At 35.7% G+C, this 21753-nt stretch overlaps 1 protein-coding gene across 3 annotated transcripts in view; it reads left to right on the top strand.

Moving 5' to 3' along the window:
* Nucleotides 1-21753, top strand: part of GRID2 (glutamate ionotropic receptor delta type subunit 2) — a 1526424-nt gene that overhangs the window by 1147855 nt on the left and 356816 nt on the right. For all 3 annotated transcript variants that reach the window (XM_070452150.1, XM_070452151.1, XM_070452149.1), the window contains exon 11: nt 19035-19347. In XM_070452150.1, the coding sequence (XP_070308251.1) occupies nt 19035-19347 (313 nt within the window). The remainder of the gene's footprint in view (nt 1-19034; nt 19348-21753) is intronic.

Below are 21753 nucleotides of genomic sequence, written 5' to 3' on the forward strand. Positions count from 1 at the left end.
CAATACCCACTGGTGCAAACCATTATTTCATCTCTTTAGGGCTACTTCCATAGCCTCTTAATTGTCTACCAGACTACAACTTTTTCCTTCTGTAATCCATTTTCAATACAGCAGTCAAAGTGATTCTTTTTTTCCCTAATGTCAATCAGATCATACCACACTCTCCCTAAAAGCCTCCAAAGGTTTTCCACCTTATTAGGGGGAGGTGTGTATTCAAATTCTTACAATTGCCCACAATGCCTTCTTGCTCATTCATACACATGTACATGCTCCATCATGTCTGTTAATCTCTTCCTCCTGGTTACTTCCCCAAAGTGGGTATTTCTTCAGGGCAGATCAGAAGTCTGAAAAATAAGGGTAAGGATTTAAAACCACCCACATGCCAAAAGAAAAAAAAAAATGGAGCAATGAATAATTTCCAGGTAAGTGATTAGTAGAAAGAGATAATACAGAAACCATAAAAGCAAAAGTTTATCAGATATAGCAAGTACAGTATGATCAGTTCAGTTCAGTTCAGTTGCTCAGTCGTGTCCGACTCCTTGCGACCCCATGAATCGCAGCACATCAGGCCTCCCTGTCCCTCACCAACTCCCGGAGTTTACTCAAACTCATGCAAAGTATGGCCAATTCCACCAGTTGCTCACTCGTAACTTTGGCAAGCTACTCACTTTCTCTGAACCTCAGGTTGTCTTCTGTACAAAGAGGGTAGTGATTCGCTTATAGAGGGTTGTATAGCTAGTGTACGTGGAGGTTCATCCCACCTATGTGAGCCGAAAACATTAGCATCTGGACTACTAGGGTCAGAAGATCTGGCTGATAGCATGATATGGAAAAAAACCTACAAAGTCAATGACTTCTTCATAGTGACAGAACCCTCTTCAAGCAGTAGACAGCCTTGAAATCTATTCCTTTTCTTTCACAGTTTAGGGTTTTATAAAAATACCTGTTTCTCTCACCACTCAGCAAAGAGCAAGTAAGTCACCAAACTTGTTTTGGAATTCTACTGTGAGCAAAGCAGTGTAAAGATATATTTAGGGAGACAGAACACTATGAAATAAAAGCTCTTAGCTCATGAAGTTTATAATTGAGAAGATTAAAATAGGGATAAGTACTACATAAGAAATACAGAAAACAGAGAAATGAGGGATAAAGCTCCAAGTGAGGGAAAATGTCATGAACTCAGGTAAAGATGCTACACACACACACACATGGTACACTTAGATAAATAGATAATATAGATAGACTAGTGAAAGCTAAACTATTTCTAAGGGACTTGAAAATTACATGATTATGTGAATATGCATGGTAGAGGGCAGGGGTTTGAAGAAAGAGAGAGTTATAAGGGATGTGTGTGGCTTCTGGGAAGAGGCTTAGAAATAAGACTAATGACATGAAAACTAAATTAATAATACTGTTTTGTCACAGTGGTGGTGTCAGAGACAAAACATCTATTGAAATAATGAAACATATTAATTTCTAGAATTAGTGTGGTAGGTTCCAAGAAACAATTTTCAATTAAATATAATCCAAATTGCAAGATCAAATTCTGTTGCTTATAAGAGGCAAGAAAAAGGAAACATTCTAAAAATTCTTCAAGGGAAAATGATTAAATTTATCAGAGTACCATCATAATCATATTGAGTTCCGACCATCTGTTATTTATGTGCTGAAAATTCAAAGGTGACAAAAATAGTTGTTGCTTTAAACTCTGTGCAGACTTTAGAAAGACTGAACAGCTCTGTGTGTGTTTGTGTTACTCAAAGATATTATATAATACTATGTAAAGTTTTATCAAATGTTGGAAAAAATATGTAGATATATATATATGTAAAATAGAAAAGAATCTGAAAGGACGTGCATCAATCTCAAAACAATGACTATCTATGTGAAGGTGTGGGAAAGACTGGAAGCTTTACCAGCCTGGGACTGTCAGCCATGGAAGTTGGTTTATATTGACATTTAAGTCAGTGATATTTTGAGCATTCCTTTCACTTATAAGAAGTACATAGACTGGTTTTATATAGTTTAAAAATGAAAATGTATTTGTATACTGTTTTTATAGTTTAATTCCCTAGTGGCTCAAATGGTAAAGAATCAGCCTGTGATGCAGGAGACCTGGGTTCAGTCCCTTGGTTGGGGGGGATCCCCTGGAGGAGGGCATAGGTACTCACTCCAGTATTCTTGCCTGGGAAATCCCACGGACAGAGGAGCCTGGTGGGCTACAGTCCATGGGGTCACAAAGAGTCGGACATGACTGAGTGACTAACACTTTCACTTTCACTTTTTTCTCTGGTTTACTGTTTTAAATTTACTTACTTTTCATCTTAGTTTTGCTTTTCTTTGTTTTATATATGCCAAACTTACTCCAATGCTGAAATATATGCTTTTCTGTTTGTTTTTTATTTCTTTACCTTGGCCTTTCTTCCATGTTGAGCTAAATAGACTCATATGATTTAACTTACCTGACAAATTTACACATTTCTTTGGAAATTCAAGTTAGAAATTATCTTTTCTCATATTTTTAACAATTAAAACTTGGGAAATGTTTAACTTACAAATAAGTATCAAATTCCAACAAAGCTAACAGTGGAGTCCCAAGTGAAATTGCAAGTCTATGGATGAGAAGAGAGAGAAAGGAAGGCATAAGTGACTTCATAAGAAAGAAGAAAAGGAAGCAGAGCTAAAATAGCTTTCAGAAAGAGAAAGTTTAATACCAGTTGTCAATGTGCAGAAAACAAATCTGAAACTTGGTAATCCACAACACTGGCTGAGGGAAAGGGACTTAAAGAAAGTGCACCAGGACAGCACCCTCAGGAAAGCTTCACTTCCGGAGCAGCAGGAGTGAAGAGGGAAGATATGTACTCCTTGAAGTCATGGTAGTGAAGGTAGAAGGCCGTTAAAGAGCAAAATTAAGAATTCTGTAGAAACTGAGCAGAAACAATACATGCTATCCACCCACAAAATCCTCCATTAAAAAAAGCACTGAGAGAAGGAAGCACTATTGAACAAGGAGTCTTGTCTACAAGTTATCCAGGAATAGAAAAATAATCGGACAAGTTCTATTCAAAGCTACTATAAGAAGAAAAGAAAGTATGTCAATATATTTTTAAAGTTGGTCAACATTTTCCTCACATAAGACAACCATAAAGCAAAATAAAATTGTAACATAACACTTCAAACTGAAGTTGATGCCTCAAAAAACCATTTGAAATGTTTTAAAAAGAAAATCTAACAGAATCATAAATTCAAAAGCTAATCATGGAAATCAGTCCTGGGTGTTCACTGGAAGGACTGATGTTGAAGCTGAAGCTCCAATATTTTGGCCATCTGATGCGAAGAGCTGACTCACTTGAAAAGACCCTGATATTAGGAAAGATTGAAGGCAGGAGGGGAAGGGGATGGCAGAGGATGAGATGGTTGGATGGCATCACCATGAGTTTGGATAAACTCCGGGAGTTGGTGATGGACAGAGAGGCCTGGCGTGCTGCTAAAGAAGCAAAACACACAGTGATACAATTAATATTTAAATCTATAATCTAAAGTAACTTCTGGAAAATGAAACAAATGTACTTAATATTCCTAGAAAGACTGATTCAGGACAATAAACTCTGAACTATAGCTTAGTAAAAATTATTAAACTTAAAAGACAAAGAAAAAAAATCCTCAAGGCAAAAGGATCAAACTATTTTTAATGGCAAAAAGTTATATCACTATCAGACTTCTCAAGAGCTACACACAAAGCAATCCAGCACTAGAGAAGCATGATTAAGAATTTTTTTTAAGTGCTAGCCGGAGATCCTATATCCATTCAAGATCTCCATCATGTCTACAGAGAAAACAGTTTCAAACAAACGGGTGCTAAGAGAAAAGTGGACACATGAGCCCCTCGAAATGAAACTAGCAGAGCATGAGCTTCTTTTGACCAGGAAATAACAGGAGAAACTTAGCAGAATGACTAATCATGATCATTTAGTACATTTAACTGTAAAACTGATGCTAAAACAAGGTTAGAAACATGGATTAAATGATAATATGCAATCATCATATGTTGTAAAAATGAAATGATGGTTTTATTAAACACTGGGAGAAAAAGAAGAAAAGAAAGGGGAAAACAGAATATCATTACTAACTATACTGTGAGTATAAGTCACCTATTTCATTTAAAACTTAGAGAAAAAAGGTTAAGTGGGAAAGAAAAGTGGGGAGTAAAGGCATTATAAAAGGTATAAATATAAAGTTAACCACTATAACAAAAGTACAGACCTTTTTAAAAGCTAAATAAAAAACATCAAAAACACATTACAGAGAAAAACACAGTAAATATAACAAAATTCAAACAATAATAAATAACATAAATAATGAAATATTAATACATTTTTTGTATATATATCCAACATAACTTCCTGATAATATACTGTTTTCTCAAGCAAACATGAAAAGTTAACAAAAATCAGTAAGAGATTAGGGCTTATGGAAAACACCATTAAGTTCCATTGAGGTGGTTGTATTACAAATAACTTTCTCTGATCCAGATACAGTAAAACTAGAAAAAAACCAATACTTAAAAAATCTTTCCATCTGAAATTAATGAAGTCTTCTATTAAACAACTCTTGGAGAGAAAGGAGAAATACAAATATATATCACCGACTTTTTTTAAGCAGTGGTGATGAAAACACTACAGGACATCCCTGGTGGTCCAGTGCTTAAGAATCTACACGCCAATGCAGGGGACACAGGTTTGACCCCTGATCCGGGAAGACTCCACCTGTCTCACAACAACTAAGCCCTTTTGCCACAACTCCTGAAACTCGCATGCCTAGAGCTGGTGCTCCACAACAAGAGAAGCCTTCGCGATGAGAAGCATGCACATCACAACTAGAGAAAAACTGCATGCAGCTACGAAGACTGAGAGCAGCAAAAATAAATAATTAAATTATTAAAAATAGATCACTGCCTATCTGAATCTATAAGGAATTGTTTATAGGCTTAAAAATTGGTATCAATAAAAATGAAAAAAATGGAAATAAATATATTTAATTCCATCTTCAAAAGCTAAAAAATTTAAAATAAATAAAATTTTAAAAAATACCTAAAGCTGATTCATGTTTATATATGGCAGAAACCAACACAACATTGTAAAGCAATTATCCTCCAATTAAAAATAAATTTTTAGAAAAGCTAAAAAGTGTGCAACAAATTTTAACAGAAGATATAAGGAAGATAAAAATAAAAGGAGAAAGTAATAAGGCAAATGAATTTTTAAGCAAATTAAATTAATAAATTAAATCTTGGTTCTTGGAAAATAATCAGCAAAAGAGACAACATATTAGCTAAACCAGTCAGATAAAAGAGAACTTAGACCAATGTATACAAAAGTTATCAAGGAACTATCTCACACAAGAGGACCTTGCCTAGAGTGTTTCACAGGTGAACTCAACCAGTTCTTTAGAGAATAAATCCTCCACTGCTGCTCCAGATAAGGGAGACTAAGAGACATAACTAATAAATACAAGGCTTGATCCTGAACTAAATTGCTAATATGGGGCAGTATTGGGACCAATGACAAAGTTGTAATATAGACTGCAGATTAAACTATGGTATAGATGTTAAATTTCCTCAATTTGATAGTAGTACGTAGTTCTGTCTGCAGAATATCACCTGTTATTTTAAAATAATGTATATGGTTGTGCTCTAAAAGAGAGAATAAACAGACTTGAATAGACTAGAATAAATAGAAAAATATAATGTTCTTAGATCCAAAGACTGTTAAAATATTATTTTGACCAAATTATGTTATCTTTGAGTCCATTCAGAATTCCAAAGTGACTTTATGAATTTATGAGAGTGATTTAAAATGAATTGGAAGATATATTTACATAGTTTTAGCTTCAAAAATTCTGAAGGTGAAAATAATGGAAATCAAGGAATTCATGAACTCTAGATATTTACAATATTGACATAAAGATAAAAAAATTAAAATTGTATGAAATTGGACCAATAGAAAAGAAGTCCCAGAATATATGTGTGTGTGTGTGTGTGTGTGTGATTGTATGAATTAAGCATATGTTGAAAGAGTTATTTCAAATCAGGAAAGAAATTGTACATTCTTCTAGAGCAGTACTGAGGGAGTGGGCTCATTGTTTGGAGGGGGAAGTGATTATGTTCACATCACAGAGACTATGGAGACAACCTGCCATCCAACCATCTCATCCTCTGTCACCCTCCTTTCCTTCTGCCTTCAATCTCTCCCAGCATCAGGGTCTTTTCCAATAAGTAAGTTCTTCCCATCAGGTGGCCAAAGTATTGGAGTTTCAGCTTCAATATTAGTACTTCTGAAGAGTATTCAGAGCTGATTTCTTTAAGATTGACTGGTTTCAGCTCATTACTATCCCAATACTGTCCCATTTTAGCAATTTATTTAGTCCTTACTAGCACTACATATTGGAGAAGGCACTGGCACCCCACTCCAGTACTCTTGCCTGGAAAATCCCATGGACGGAGGAGCCTGGTAGGCTGCAGTCCATGGGGTCGCTAAGAGTCGGACACGACTGAGTGACTTCACTTTCACTTTTCACTTTCATGCATTGGAGAAGGAAATGGCAACCCACTCCAGTGTTCTTGCCTGGAGAATCCCAGGGACAGCGGAGCCTGGTGGGCTGCCGTCTAAGGGGTCGCACAGAGTCGGACACGACTGAAGTGACTTAGCAGCAGCAGCAGCAGCACTATATGATGGTTTCCCTGGTGGATCAGACGGTAAAGAATCCACCTACAGTACAGGAGACCTGGGTTCAACCCCTGGGCCGGGAAGATCGCCTGGAGAAGGGCATGGCAACCCGCTCCAGTGTTCTTGCCTGGAGAATCCCATGGACGGAGGAGCGTGGCAGGCTACAGTCCACTGAGTTGCAAAGAGTTGGACGCGACTGAAGCAACTTAGCACACACACAGGCACTGTATTGATGTTAAATAGCTAATATAATATAGCTAGTATAGCTAATATAGCTACTACTATATAGATGTTAAATATTAGTAGCTATAGTGTAATAAAATATTCTTAGTACTTGTCTGAATTAGATTATTAGCTCCCTTATCATGCTCCAAGTTATAATCAAATTAATACCATTCTTAATATTATTCAGGCATAAAAAAGAATGAAATTATTCCATTTGCAGCAACATGGATGGACCTAGAGAATATCATGCTTAGTGAAGTTAAGTCGGACAGAGAAAAACAAATGATATTACTTATATGTAGAATCTAAAATAGTAAACAAATTAATGTATACAGCAAATAGAAACAGACAGATATACAAAATATACTAGTTGTTACAGTAGAGAAAGGGAAGAAGGGAAGAGCAAGATAGGGTTATCAGATTAAGAAATAGAAAGTAGTATGATAAAATAAATAAGCAACAAGGATAATCTGTATAGCACAGAGAATTATAGTTGTTATTTTGTAATAACTTTTAATGGAGTATAATCTATAAAAATAATCACTATGCTGTACACCTAAAACTAATATAATGTTGTAAATCAATGTACTTCAAAAAAAAATCATTCTTTCAATGAGCTTGCAAATACTCTGCATAGAAGTGTGGCTGTTGTTCAGTCAAAAGTCGTGTCCAACTCTGTGACGCCATGACTGCAACAGGCCATGCCACTCTGTCCCTCACCACTCCCGAAGTTTGCCCAAGTTCACGTCTCTTGCATCAGTGATGCCATCTAACTATCTCATCCTATGCTACCCTCTTCTCCTTCTGCCTTCAATCTTTTCCAGCATCAAGGTCTTTTCCAATGAGTCAGATGTTCGCATCAGGTGGCGAAAATATTGGAGCTTCGGCTTCAGCATCAGTGCTTCCAATAAGTATTCAGGGTTGATTTCCTTTAAGATTGCCTGGTTTGGTCTCCTTGCTGTCCAAGCAAAGAAGTGTAAAAGTAAATATATAAAAACATTAAGGGAGTTACAGTACCAATCATCCTATTGGGATTTGACTGTTTTCTTTATAATTTTTTGTTCTTTAAAAATTCTCTAGAATTTTTAAGTATAATCTTAATTTCAGAATGAAAGTTACTTTAATGACAACCTCATTGGTTTTGCCTGGATATTTATTCACTTCCAGTGGAATATTTGAAAAGTAATGGATATTGTACTATGTTTTTATTAATATGATTGAAACTGAAATATTAATATATAACAGTGACATGTGAAAACATATTTGTTTCTTTCAAAGAAATACATGAAGTCTTGACATTGAGAAAATGAATCATTTGTGATTACTCTGACAATTTGATTGGTTTTTTCTCCCAGTACTTATGTTTTGTTTTTTCATAGGGCGGTAACAACTGACATATTGCATTTACTAAGAAAGACCGGTTGAAACTTTAAGGTCTTTAATGTAAGGTCTTTAGAACAAGAATGTTTATATTCCCATATTAGCAGAAAATGACCATAATATAAGGTCTCAATAAGTGATTTTTGGAATTAAAATTTCAAAGTTGGAAAGGATCTTATATTACCAATTTAATCTATTCTTTATACAGATGAGTAATCTAAAATGATTTAGGTTTGCCTGCTTGCCCAAAGTCATGTCATATATCATTAAATAAAGGTTAAGACTTGAATACATTCTTTCTTTCTTCTCTGCCACCTTTCCTTCCCCTCCTTCCCTCCCTCCCCAACCCTTCTTTTCATCCTCTCTAGCATTTTTTCAATGCCTGTTTTCTCCCAAGCAAACCTGAAATTTTTACATTAAAATATTATTTCAAGATCAAAGAATATAAAACAATGTTTAAGAAAACTGTCAAGAAATTTTTTAAAATCTGTGAATGGTGCATTCTTGTGGAGAGTAGGAGAAAAAATGTACGATTTAAGAAGTTGAATAGGCAGGGTAGACCTTGTGGCTTGTTAAATATATACTAAAGCTCTTCAGTAATGACTTTCCTTCCACTTTGTGCAAAAAAAATCTTTAAGGTGAAAATGAGAGAATAGGGGGAGGGACTTCCCAGATGTTTCAGTGGTTCAGACTCCATGCTTCCAAAGCAGAGTGCAGGTTTGATCCCTGGTTAGGAACTAAGATCCTACATGCCATGCAGGGCAGCAAAAAAAAAAAAAAAGAAGAAGAAGAAGAACAATGATAGTGGAAAATACTTAAAGGAATTGAAGGCAACTTTCAATTCAGTTCAGTTCAGTTGCTCAGTCGTGTCCAGCTCCTTGCGACCCCATGGACCGCAGCATGCCAGACTTCCCTATCCATCACCAACTCCCAGAGTTTACTCAAGCTCATGTCCACTGAGTCAGTGATGCCATTCAACCATTTCATTCTCTGTTGTCCACTTCTCCTCCCACCTTCAATCTTTCCCAGCATCAGGGTATTCTTCCAATGAGTCAGTTCTTCGCATTAGGTGGCCAAAGTATTGCAGTTTCAGCTTCAGCATCAGTCCTTCCAATGAATATTCAGGGCTGATTTCCCTTAGGATTGACTTGTTGGATCTCCTTGCAGTCCAAGAGTCTTTCATGAGGCACCTTTAATGAGTTCAAATTTCTAAGTCTAAATGAAGAATATCCTAAGGGAATAAATGCATTTCCTGAGGTGATATATGAGTTACTATAGATAATATGTGCAAAATAAGAAAAAGAGAGCTGTTATATCAGTTGGGATTGACATATTCAAAATTAGAAAAGAAAATTCATTCTCAAAGAGCAATGAATTTGATTTTATTTTCTGAGTAAATTTATGGAATGGATTATTAATCATATGTGTTATTGGTGGCAATGAAGTAAGCAGTTCATTTTTTTTTTGATGGCATTAGCTATTCATAAGATGAACATGATTGCTCATATATTTTGAGTTCAATAATGCCTTTTACAAAGCATTTAAAAACTATATGGAGAAAATTGACTGGATGACAGTATAGTAAAAATACTTGTGGATGACTAAAAACATCATATCTGAAGTGTTAACTAATGAACTGTTGTCAAAGTGGGTAGCACCGTAGAGGCAAGTTTCAATACTTTGAACTTGCCCACACACTCTTTATAAGTATTTTACTAGTAATGTGGATAAATAAGTAAAGGCCTGCTTCTCAAACTTCCGAATGAGGCAAAATGAGCAGGAAAAGGTGATGTAATTGTTGATAGTAGAGATTCAAAACGTTTTAGATAGACGTGAAGATCAAAAGAACCAAAGAATGAAACTGGTGAAAGACAAATATAGCATTCAACATGGATCACAGCCCTGTAGCGGTAAGTGGCTTGTGTAACTCAGTGCAGTTATGAGGCATGACATGCAGGGGCGCCCAAGATGAATGGGTCATAGTGGAGAGTTCTGACAAAAGGAGGTCTACTGGAGGAGAGTATGGCAAACCACTTCAGTATTTTGCCTCAAGAACCCCATAAATTATGTAAAATTCAATATTTTGCTTCAAAATCAACTGCATAGGATTTCTGAGGACTTCTGATCAACAGTATTTTGTTTTAAAATATTTTATAATTTTAAGATCAGTAATTTTTATTTGATCCTAAGTATAGTCTAAGTCCATCTTTGCATGAAAAGCATCCTTGGTGTCTCTAAGTTTCTTGAAGAGATCTCTGGTCTTCCCTCTTCTGTTGTTTTCCTCTATTTCTTTGCATTGATGACTGAGAAAGGCTTTCTTATCTCTCCTTGCTGTTCTTTGGAATTCTGCATTCAAATGGGTATATCTTCCTTTTATCCTTTGCCTTTTTCTTCTCTTCTTTTCATAGCTGTTTGTAAGGCCTCCTCACACAACAGTTTTACCCTTTTGCATTTCTTTTTCTTGGTTATGGTCTTGGTCCCTGCCTCCTATACAATGTCATGAACCTCGATCCATAGTTCCTCAGGCACTCTGTCTATCATATCTAATCTCTTGAATCTATTTCTCACTTCCACTGTATAGTCTTAAGGGATTTGATTTAGGTTATACCTGAATGGTCTAGTGGTTTTCCCTACACTTTCATATTAAGTCTGAATTTGGCAATAAGGAGTTCATGAGCTGAGCCACAGTCAACCCCCAGTCTTATTTTTGCTGACTGTGTAGAGCTTCTCCATCTTTGGCTTCAAAGACTATAATCAAACTGATTTTGGTATTGATCAGCTGGCGATGTCCATGTGTAGAGACTTCACTTGTGTTGTTGGAAGAGGGTGTTGGCTATAACCAGTGCGTTCTCCTGGCAAAACTCTGTTAGCCTTTGACCTGCTTCATTCTGGATGCCAAGGCCAAATTTTCCCGTTACTCCAGGTACTTCTTGACTTCCTAATTTTGCATTCCAGTCCTCTATAATGAAAAGGACATCTTTTGGGGGCGTTAGTTCTAGAAGGTCTTGGAGGTGTTCAAGGAACCATTCAACTTCAGCTTCTTCAGCATTACTGATCGGGACAGAGACTTGGTTTACTGTAATAGTGAATGGTTTGCCTTGGAAATGAACAGATTATTCTGTTGTTTCTGAGATTTCATCCAAGTACTGCATTTTGGACTCTTATGTTAACAATGATGGCTGCTCCATTTTTTCTAAGAGATTCTTACCCACAGTAGTAGCTATAATGGTCATAAAATGATGGGCACAATAAAGAACAGAAATGGTATGTACCTAACAGAAGCAGAAGATATTAAGAGGTGGCAAGAATACACAGAAGAACTATACAAAAAAGATCTTCATGACCCAGATAATCACGATGATGTGATCACTCACCTAGAGCCAGACATCCTGGAATGCGAAGTCAAGTGGGCCTTAGGAAGCATCACTACAAACAAGGAGGTGATGGAATTCCAGTTGAACTATTGAAAATCCTAACAGATGATGCTGTGAAAGTGCTACACTCAATATGCCAGCAAATTTGGAAAACAGCAGTGGCCACAGGACTGGAAAAGGTCAGTTTTCATTCCAATCCCAAAGAAAGGCAATGTCAAAGAGTGCTCAAACTACCACACAAATGCACTCATCTCACACGCTAGCAAAGTAATGCTCAAAATTCTCCAAGCCAGGCTTCAACAGTACGTGAAGTGTGAACTTCCAGATGTTCAAGTTGGTTTTAGAAAAGGCACAGGAACAAGAGATCAAATTGCCAACATGTGTTGGATCATCGAAAAAGCAAGAGAGTTTCAGAAAACCATCTACTTTTGCTTTATTGACTATGCCAAAGCCTTTGACTGTATGGATCACAACAAACTGTCAAAAATTCTTCAAGAGATGGGAAAAGCAGACCACCTGACCTGCCTCCTGAGAAATCTGTATGCAGGTCAAGAAGCAACAGTTAGAACTGGACATGGAACAACAGACTGTTCCAAATAAGGAAAGGAGTAGGTCAGGGCTGTATATTGTCACCCTGCTTATTTAACTTATATGCAGCGTACAGCATGAGAAATGTTGGACTGGATGAAGCTCAAGCTGGAATTAAGACTGCCAGGAGAAATATCAATAACCTCAGATATGCAGCTGACCCCACCCTATGACAGAAAGTAAAGAAGAACTAAAGAGCCTCTTCATGAAAGTGAAAGAGGAGAGTGAAAAAGTTGAATTAAAACTCAACATTCGGAAAACTAACTTCATGGCATCTGGTCCCATCACTTCATGGGAAATAGATGGAGAAACAGTGGAAACAATGACAGGCTTATTTTGGGCTCCAAAATCACTGCAGATAGTGACTGTAGCCATGAAATTAAAAGTCACTTGCTCCTTGGAAGAAAAGTTATGACCAACCTAGATAGCTTATTAAAAAGCAGAGACATTACTTTGCCAACAAAGGTCCATCTAGTCAAAGCTATGGTTTTTTCCAGTGGTCATGTATGGATGTGAGAGTTGGACTATAAAGAAAGCTGAATGCCAAAGAATTGTTGTTTTTGCACTGTGGTGTTGGAGAAGACTCTTGAGAGTCCCTTGGACTGCAAGGAGATCCAACTAGTCCATCCTAAAGGAAATCAGTACTGAATATTCACTGGAAGGACTGATGCTGAAGCTGAATCTCCAATACACTGACCACCTGATGTGAAGAACTGACTCATTTGAAAAGACCCTGATGCTGGGAAACATTGACGGCAGGAGGAAAAGGGGACAACAGAGAATGAGATGGTGGATGGCATCACCAACTCAATGGACATGAGTTTGAGCAAACTCCAGGAGTTGGTGATGGACAGGGAGGCCTGGTGTGCTGCAGTCCATGGTGTCCCAAAGAGTTGAGCACGACTAAATGACTGAACTGAACTTAGCATAAGTCAATGTTATAATTCACCAGTGTTATTCAAAAAGCTCCAGTGTTATTTCAAAAAGCTATATTATTCATATCAGTTGAGGAGATAATGATAAATTAGATTATATTCACAGGAAAATGACCAGTATTTTGAGGGATATGGAAATCATATCTTGAGAAGACTGATTGAATAAACAAATTATTTTTATTTTAAAAATAGCTTTTCTAAGTAGAGAATAAGCTAGTATTCTCTAAGTATTTGAACAATTGTCATAGAGGGAGATTTATTTAGATTTATAATGTGATGTATCAGAAACATACTTAATAGAGGATACAGAGAAGTATATATCAGTTCATAATAAAATCAATATGTTATATAATTAGAATATTTCAAATGTAAATTTTTCATCTTCGTAATTGAACTTGTTAGAATATTAAATAATATAATGTATGTGGAGCATGTAACATGGCACTAGATATATAGTAAACATTAAATAAATGTATAGCTATTGGTATTAGTAATATAATGTCCTCAGCATTATGTTCAATCATAAATTACATGACTGTTTGTTGGATATGTTCATTTATTTCAAATTAGATTTAGATTAAATGTGTTTCAATACTTTGAGTATAAGTTTCTGAAAGTCAATGATCCTATGGCTTATTAGGCACATCCCTTGTATTATCCAGGGCTTTGTAGGTGGCTCAGACAGTAGAGCATCTGCCTGCAATGTGGGAGACCTGAGTTCGATCCCTGGGTTGGGAAGATCCCTTGGAGAAGGGAATGGCTACCTGCGGGGAGCCAGCCTGACTGCTCAGGCTCCTTCTTGGCTCTGAGAGAGATCAAGAGATCCCTCTCTGTCCCGCCACCCCTGATTTATTAAAGCACAGGTTGGCCTTTCTCACCTCCATCAAGGAAATTGCTGTAGCGATCTTTCACCTGTTCACCTGTTGCTGATAAACTCGTCATGATTGAAGCCTGTTTTCTATCCAGTTAATGTTCTATTGATTTCAGTTGGGTGCTAGGGTGATGCTTTACTGATCTTAAGTGGAGGAATTTAAAACACCTGTGCCTGTAGCTCTGCACATATGCAAACCTTTGATCTATTAGCAACTCCTGTTAGCATATATATAGGTGTGGTATTCTTCAATAAAGTTGGCAGAGTCAGACGCAAGCTGACTCTGTCCCTCTCAACCCCATCTTTCTAAGTCTGTCTAAGTCTTTCTAAGTCTGTCTAAGTCTTATATTTCTCAGGTACTCTGGTAATTGTGTTCTCGACCAGTTCGTTTGCCGGCAGGCTCCGGCAGCTACCCACTCCAGTTTTCTTGCCTGGGGAATTCCATGGACAGAGAAGCCTGGCAGGCTACAGTTCATGTGGTCACAAAGAGTCAGACATGACTGAGCAACTAACTCTTTAACTTCACTTTTATTGTATTATCCATCCATCTCTTTATATGACTAGAAGAATGCAAATCTTCTATATCTTGTCAAGGTAAATACTACAACTGTGTAACTGAAAAATATATTCTACAATAGTTTTAGTGCTAGATCTTATCAAAATTCAAATAAGCACTTTTACATTAAACACTTGACATATAATAATAATTTGTAATATATTGAACCTGCCCTAGTAGACTCTACCTTAGCTAATGGTAAATACCATAAACATAAGTATATTGATAAAGCAAGAATCTGATTTTAATTATTTAAATAATTAAGATATAAATCTTCTATCACTTCTATAAAATAGTACATTCTTATATTACCATTTTATTTTTATCCTGTAAAATCCCCTCTTTGTCAGTTATGCTGAGAAATAGAAAACTTATAAGAATTGGTTAATGCATATCTAGTAAATGTTCCACCTTCCTTCATATATGAGGCAAGAATTTATTGATGATGAATCTATGCCAGATAAGTGTGCTGGATACAAGAATATGCCAGTTTTTTGTATTAAAGTGACAGTCCCTGACTTCACAGGAATTTTGGTCTAATAGAAAATTTCATTGGTCAAAAATCATACAAATATGGGTAAAATTACAACTGGTATAACTCTAGGGAAGTGGATACTCCTTCTGATAGTGTAAAGAACAGAATTATTATTCCAGTCAAAGCAGCCCACGGATAGCTTCACTGTGGAAGTGATAATTAAGCTGATTTATGAATATGAAAAAGAGTTCACTTGAAGTTTCAGAAGGATCAATTCAGACAGTATAATCAGCATGTAAGAAGATCATGTCTCACAAAGAAGTGCTGGAAAGAAAAATGGTCCAGTAGGAATATGTTGAGGTAGATGGAGGATAGTCTATCCAAAGATGTATAGACTTTGTTAAAGATTTTAATCTCCTTTCTTAAAAGCAGTACAAATCCACAGAAAACCTTTAAACTGTGGTAGGAAACAGGATGAGATTTGCTCAACAGAAAGACTGCCAAGATTTAAGACTTATGTGAAAAGATTTTCAGTGAAGCAGGGAACATTGGAAGAGGACTGATGTGAGTTGAATACCTCTGTTGTGGTCTTGGCCACATTAAATTTGAAGTGTTTTGGAGACATCTAATAGAAATATCAATGACGTAATTACATAAATCAGTCTAGACTCCAGAGCTCAGCTCTAAATCTAGAAGTGTAAATTTGTAAATCATGTGTGTAGATGGGGATCAATGGGGGTATTGGATATGAATGGGCTTGCAGAGGCAGAGGATCTCAAATAAGAAAAGGGCCCAAGTCCAGGGGATTGCCAATGTCAAATTGCCGAGAAATGGATGTTTAAGCCTCTGAAATGGAAGGGGATGGTTGTTAAGTTTATTGATTGATAGAAGGTTGGCATTAAATAGGACAGTTTCTTCATAGCAAATTAAATGAATCAGATAGGCTGGATGTGGGATATAGATTGAGAAATAGAAATAAGTATGAATTTTAGTTCAGTATCTTCTGTGTCCTCTGTAAAATAGCAGTGGAGGTCATCTTCTGAGTGTTAGAAGGACTGAGAAAATTAAACATTTTATGAGGCTAAAGATATGAAAATTCATTGTAGAAACTGAACAAGTGAGCTGAAATACGCATACATACATGCATGCATAGATACATAAATACATAGACAAATGATAAACAAAGAAGGAAAGAAAGAAAGGCATGCTTGTTGGAGTATTTTTGGTTACTTGGACCTTTTCAAGAAGTTTTAGAACCATCTTTCTGAGTCAGTGGTTCTTGCTTTTTCTTTCGCTCTAGTACAGCTTCTTTATTAGAAGTACAGAAGATCACATACTAATAACAAACACAATGGTCTGCAATATTACTGATTCACGAGTCTGGGGTGAGGCACTTCCTCAGGAAGTTGTATACAAATCTCAGAGATAGAAAAATCTGTGTGTTTTTGGGTGTGTGTTGTGTTTGTAAATGCATTTGTGTAGTTTAAAAAGCCCATTTGATGATTCTAATATTCTCTCCACAGGGTGACTGGGAATTTCTCCTTGAGCACAGAATAACCAAGTGTTGACAGTAGACTAGAATTTAGGAAGCTCTTCATAGAAACAGGAAAAGCAGTTATTATTTTTAATAAATATTTTAGCACATGCAAAAGAATCAGTTCACTTCTCCAAAAGAAAATAATAACACAACTCAATGTTCTGCAGATATTTTTATTACATTACAGAAATTTGCTGTGTGATATGTGCAAGTATCTATTATTAAAAATCAGTATAGTGATTATTCTGATTCATAATCATTAAATGTAAAACATGTAGTTATTTATCAGTGAAATATTTGTGAACATTTACAAATATTTAATCAATATTAAATATTAAAGTTTTCAGCAAATTCCTCCTTAGATAGAATTTTTTTTTTTACTTTGACTCATAAAGTGCTTTGGGTCCCTAGTGTATCAATTCGTAAATTACTGATCCACAGTACTTTAATATCCTGAGACAGGAAATGTGTTTTTTGAGAATTTAATTGAATCATGAGGAGTTACTTATTCACCACTGAGGTTGGGATATGTGAGTCAGCTCACAATAGTCATACTAAAGACAGTTATATTTATTTCACAAACAGGTAAACTGAAGCTTAGAAAAAATAGGACTAAAGTGCTAAGGATCCAGGTTACATTTCTTTCAGAAAAAAACCCAATTCCTAGTAACTAAACAATGCAAGATAAATACATGAGCTTGAAAGCAATAACTATTTCTCTGAAAATTCGTTTCCATATAGTGTTACTAAGTTTAATACTTCTCAGTTAATAAGCCTAAATTCACAGTACTTATGATAATCTAGCCTTGTTGCAGTATAAATAGTAAAATTAAGAAAAGCAAAGTTTCGAGCTCTTTTAAAGTAAAAATTTTCCTAAAACTAGTTATCCTAATTACCTACAATATGAGCCATTTGGCAAATGAATGATTTCTTGCAATATGGTAAAATGATTATAAGCACAGACTTTGGAGTAAGAAAAACATAGCTTTAATATTTGGCTTCTGAAAACTTCATAACTGTGAGGACTGAAATAAGTTACTTAAACTCTTGAAGTTTTAGTTTCTTCATCTATGAAATGGAGAAGAAAACATGCAATTCATAACTCATTGTAAGGATTAAATGAGAAAAGTTATTCTGATACTTAGCACAGGGCCTAGCACCAAAATATATGGGTGAGCTGATATACACACACATACACACACACACACACACACACACACACACACACACACACACAGAGCTTAACTTTAGGTAAAGTATCTTTGTAGCTATTATTACTTCAGAAGCTAGATGTATCTGAGTTGATTTAGCATTCCACTAGGCATGTTACTTTTCATGTCTTTTTTCCTCCAAAAGCATTAAAACCACTTTCTGTATTCTTTCAGTAAACAAACAGAACAGTGGAAATGTTCAGTAATTTACTATTGTTTGTGTTTGTCTGAAAGAAGTTTTCTGCAAGTTTAGTCACAGCTATAGATCATTATTTCAAACAACAAGCATAATTTAGATATTTAAATATTTTTTACATCATAGAATTTAAATGTGAAATCATTTGTTCTGTGCTTTCACTGCAATTCTATGTGCCTTGTTATATAAGCAAAATAGCATATGCTATGATTTTGAGTGCTAAATACTGAGGATCTAAGGCACACTCTGAGAAGAATGGTTATTGCTCCAAGAAGAGTATCTGTCTCCTTAATCTTTAATTGTTTAAAGATCAATTAATTAATCTTTAATTAATTAAACAATTAATTAATTGTTTAATACTAAAATGTTTCTGAGGTTTAAAAAATAAAATTATGGTAGACACTTCTCGTGTATGATGCTATAGCTTAGTGCCATGAAAGCTCTAATAACTCTAATGTATGTAGAACCTAATAATATAAATTTTGATGCAGAGAAGTCTAAACCAAGGGTGAAATGCCATGTTGAATGTTTTTAATAACCTAATAATTTACATAGTAATAATATATTGAATTTCTTGGAAATATTTTCTCAGGAAGAATTATTTAGAATAAGTTTTATCTTTGCTATTGTGTTAATGATGGCTTTGATAAAATTACCCAAGGGAAAAAGACAGTTTTCTTCAGTAGTTACCTGTGTCTGAGTTATTCACTGATTTCACATGCACTGATAATATGAACTAGGTACTTTGTCTAACTCTCCTGAGCTAAGATTTGCAGTAGGAAATGCAAAATTCACATATGGCTATTCTCTAAGAAGTCTCTGCTATGCTTTTCAGTTTTTATAAAAAAGGCTTAAGATTTGCCTGAGGCATCTATTTTTTTCCCTCAAGACAAGCTACAGTGCCACAAATAAAGATGTTTTTCACACTGCTAACATATTCCTTTCTCTTTCCATTTCTCAGAGAGCTGACATAGGAATTTCTGCTTTAACCATCACCCCAGACCGTGAGAATGTGGTGGACTTCACAACACGTTACATGGACTACTCAGTGGGAGTCCTACTTCGAAGGGCTGAAAAGACAGTGGATATGTTTGCTTGTCTTGCACCATTTGATCTCTCACTTTGGGCTTGCATTGCTGGCACAGTCCTTCTAGTGGGTCTACTGGTCTACCTCTTGAATTGGCTTAATCCTCCACGATTACAAATGGGATCGATGACTTCTACTACTCTCTACAACTCCATGTGGTTTGTGTATGGATCCTTTGTACAACAAGGTAAGGATAAAAAATATGGAATAGTAAAAAAAAGAAGTGTGTTGTTTCATATGCCATGAATTCAGTTAGGAAGGTTCTGTATCTTGACATCAATAAATTGCCTAAAAGGTCTTCAGAGCAACACTCAGAAAAGAACATATTCTACTCTTTCCTAGTGGGCCTCAAACACCAGATTTCCAGCAAAAAAAAAAAAAAAAAAAAAATGGTACAGCATCTTTTGATGTAAATTCAATTTCATCAACAAAGACAAAGATAAATGTCAGATGTCAGGTTCATTAGAAACTGAAGATGAGATTTTCCCAAACTCTGAAATTCTGAGAAATAGTCTTACTGGGATGAAAATACTTAGTACCAGAGCAGATATTGCTTAATTATTTACATATGTAAGAGATGTTGAGACTTGCTTTTTGTTGAAAGACATCATTTTGTGTATTAAAAATATTTATTGGCAGTGAAAAGCCCTCAAGATTCCAAAAAGAAATTTTATGCTATATCTTTCACTTTAATACATATTCTTTACAGTTATTTAACTGAAATTTCACTATATTCTACAGAATGTCTTTGCCGTGTTGTTCGATAGTCAATCTGCCTACTCTTTAAACTTATCTACATAATTACTTGACTCTGTGTCAGAATTGAACAATGCTTATTAAATCCCTTATTTGAGACTACTGCCATCATAGAAAATGAAATAATAAAATACTTAGGGAATTATTAGTTTCTTGCAAACGTGTTATATCTATTGATGAGGAGACATAGGTGTCACAGTGGAGACACATGATGCTTTTGCCTTAATATTTATTAATACAACTCTCAATAGCATCTTATTCTTTAAATATACTTGCTATTGGATCTTCCATTAAATTTCATCCTTTCTGTTCTCATTTGACTAATTATAAGTTTTGTCTAGACTTTTAATCTCTATTTTCTTAAAATCTGCCCCTTAACCATGCTTTTCCCCACTACCTTTCTGTATCTTCATATATTTATCACAGAAAGTTTTGGTCCATTAAATAACCACTAACCTAGTAGATATTTGCATCCATGCATGCTCGGGAATGTACAACTCTTTCTGACTCCATGGACTATATATAACCTGCCAAACTTCTCTCTCCATGGGATTTCTCAGGCATGAATACTGGAGAGGGTTGCCATTTCCTTCTCCAGGGGATTTTCCCATACCAGGGATTGAACCTGCATCTCTTGTGTCTCCTGCGTTGGCAGGCAGATTCTTTACCACTAGCACCACCTAGGAAGTCCATGTAGTAGACATTTAATCCACACCTTTTATTTAATAAAACTTTGCTAGGCACTGAGTATACAGTTGTGAACAAAAGAGTCTTTGCCATCATTGATCTACAAGTCCTTTGGGACTTGTAAACATGTAAAACCCACATGTGGTAGAGATCAGCACAGACTGTTATGAGATCATAGATGTAGGGAGGCTACATATATCTTAATGTGGCAAAGAAGGTTTTTTGGGTTAATACTGTATGAACAGACAGAGCTAACTATGCAAAGGGCTTATTGAAGAAGAGGATGAGGGAAGGATACACAGATGGTAGGATAGAATTGAAGATTAAGAAGTGAGAGAGAAAGTGCAGTAAACATTGCAGGATATAACCAATAAACATAAGACTGAAGATATATTTGTTAATACCAGGGATTTGAATTTGATCTTCAGGGAAATTATCAGCAATTAAAAAGCATTAAACAGGAAAATACGTGTTTAAATTTTAACTATAGAAATATTCTGATTATCAAATGGAGAAAATTGAAAAAGAACAATGTGGAAAGGGAGAAAAATAACTTAAGTAAAGAGGCAGTGTGATTTGCACAAAGGAAAGATGACATTAGGAATAAAGAGAGGGGTATTACTGAATTGGAGTCAATGGAACATGATAAATTATACAGTGGTATGAGGATTGATACCAAAGGACACAACGGAGGTGAAATTTTATACTAGGTTTCTGGATTGGGAAGTTAGATGTATTGGATGTTTATGTCATTTCTGGGGAAAAAAATTAGGGAAAGCAGGTGTGATAGGGAAGATAATACATGCATTTTGGTCCCTTTGAGTTATGGTATCTGTGAAATATCCAGGGGTATATTTCTAATGCTTGTTAGTGGTTCGATATATTTGTCAGAAGCACAGAAAAGGTGTCTGGGCTGGGTTATATATTGGGTATATATTGAGGCGATATTGGCATATGGGAGATAATTGAAGTCAAGAAAGTGAATTATATCATACAGAGTAGTTGTTCTCAACTGCTTACTTCTGACTGAGGACCACTACCCAGAAAGGGCCTCGGACAGAGCCCTGTGGAAATGAATGGGTAGAGGAGATTTCGTTGGCAAATTATAAAGAATGACAAGAAAAAAGCAAGTGCCACGTATACCATCTAG

Source organism: Odocoileus virginianus, chromosome 21 (genome assembly GCF_023699985.2).
Source record: "Odocoileus virginianus isolate 20LAN1187 ecotype Illinois chromosome 21, Ovbor_1.2, whole genome shotgun sequence".
Classification (NCBI taxonomy): Eukaryota; Metazoa; Chordata; class Mammalia; order Artiodactyla; family Cervidae; genus Odocoileus; species Odocoileus virginianus.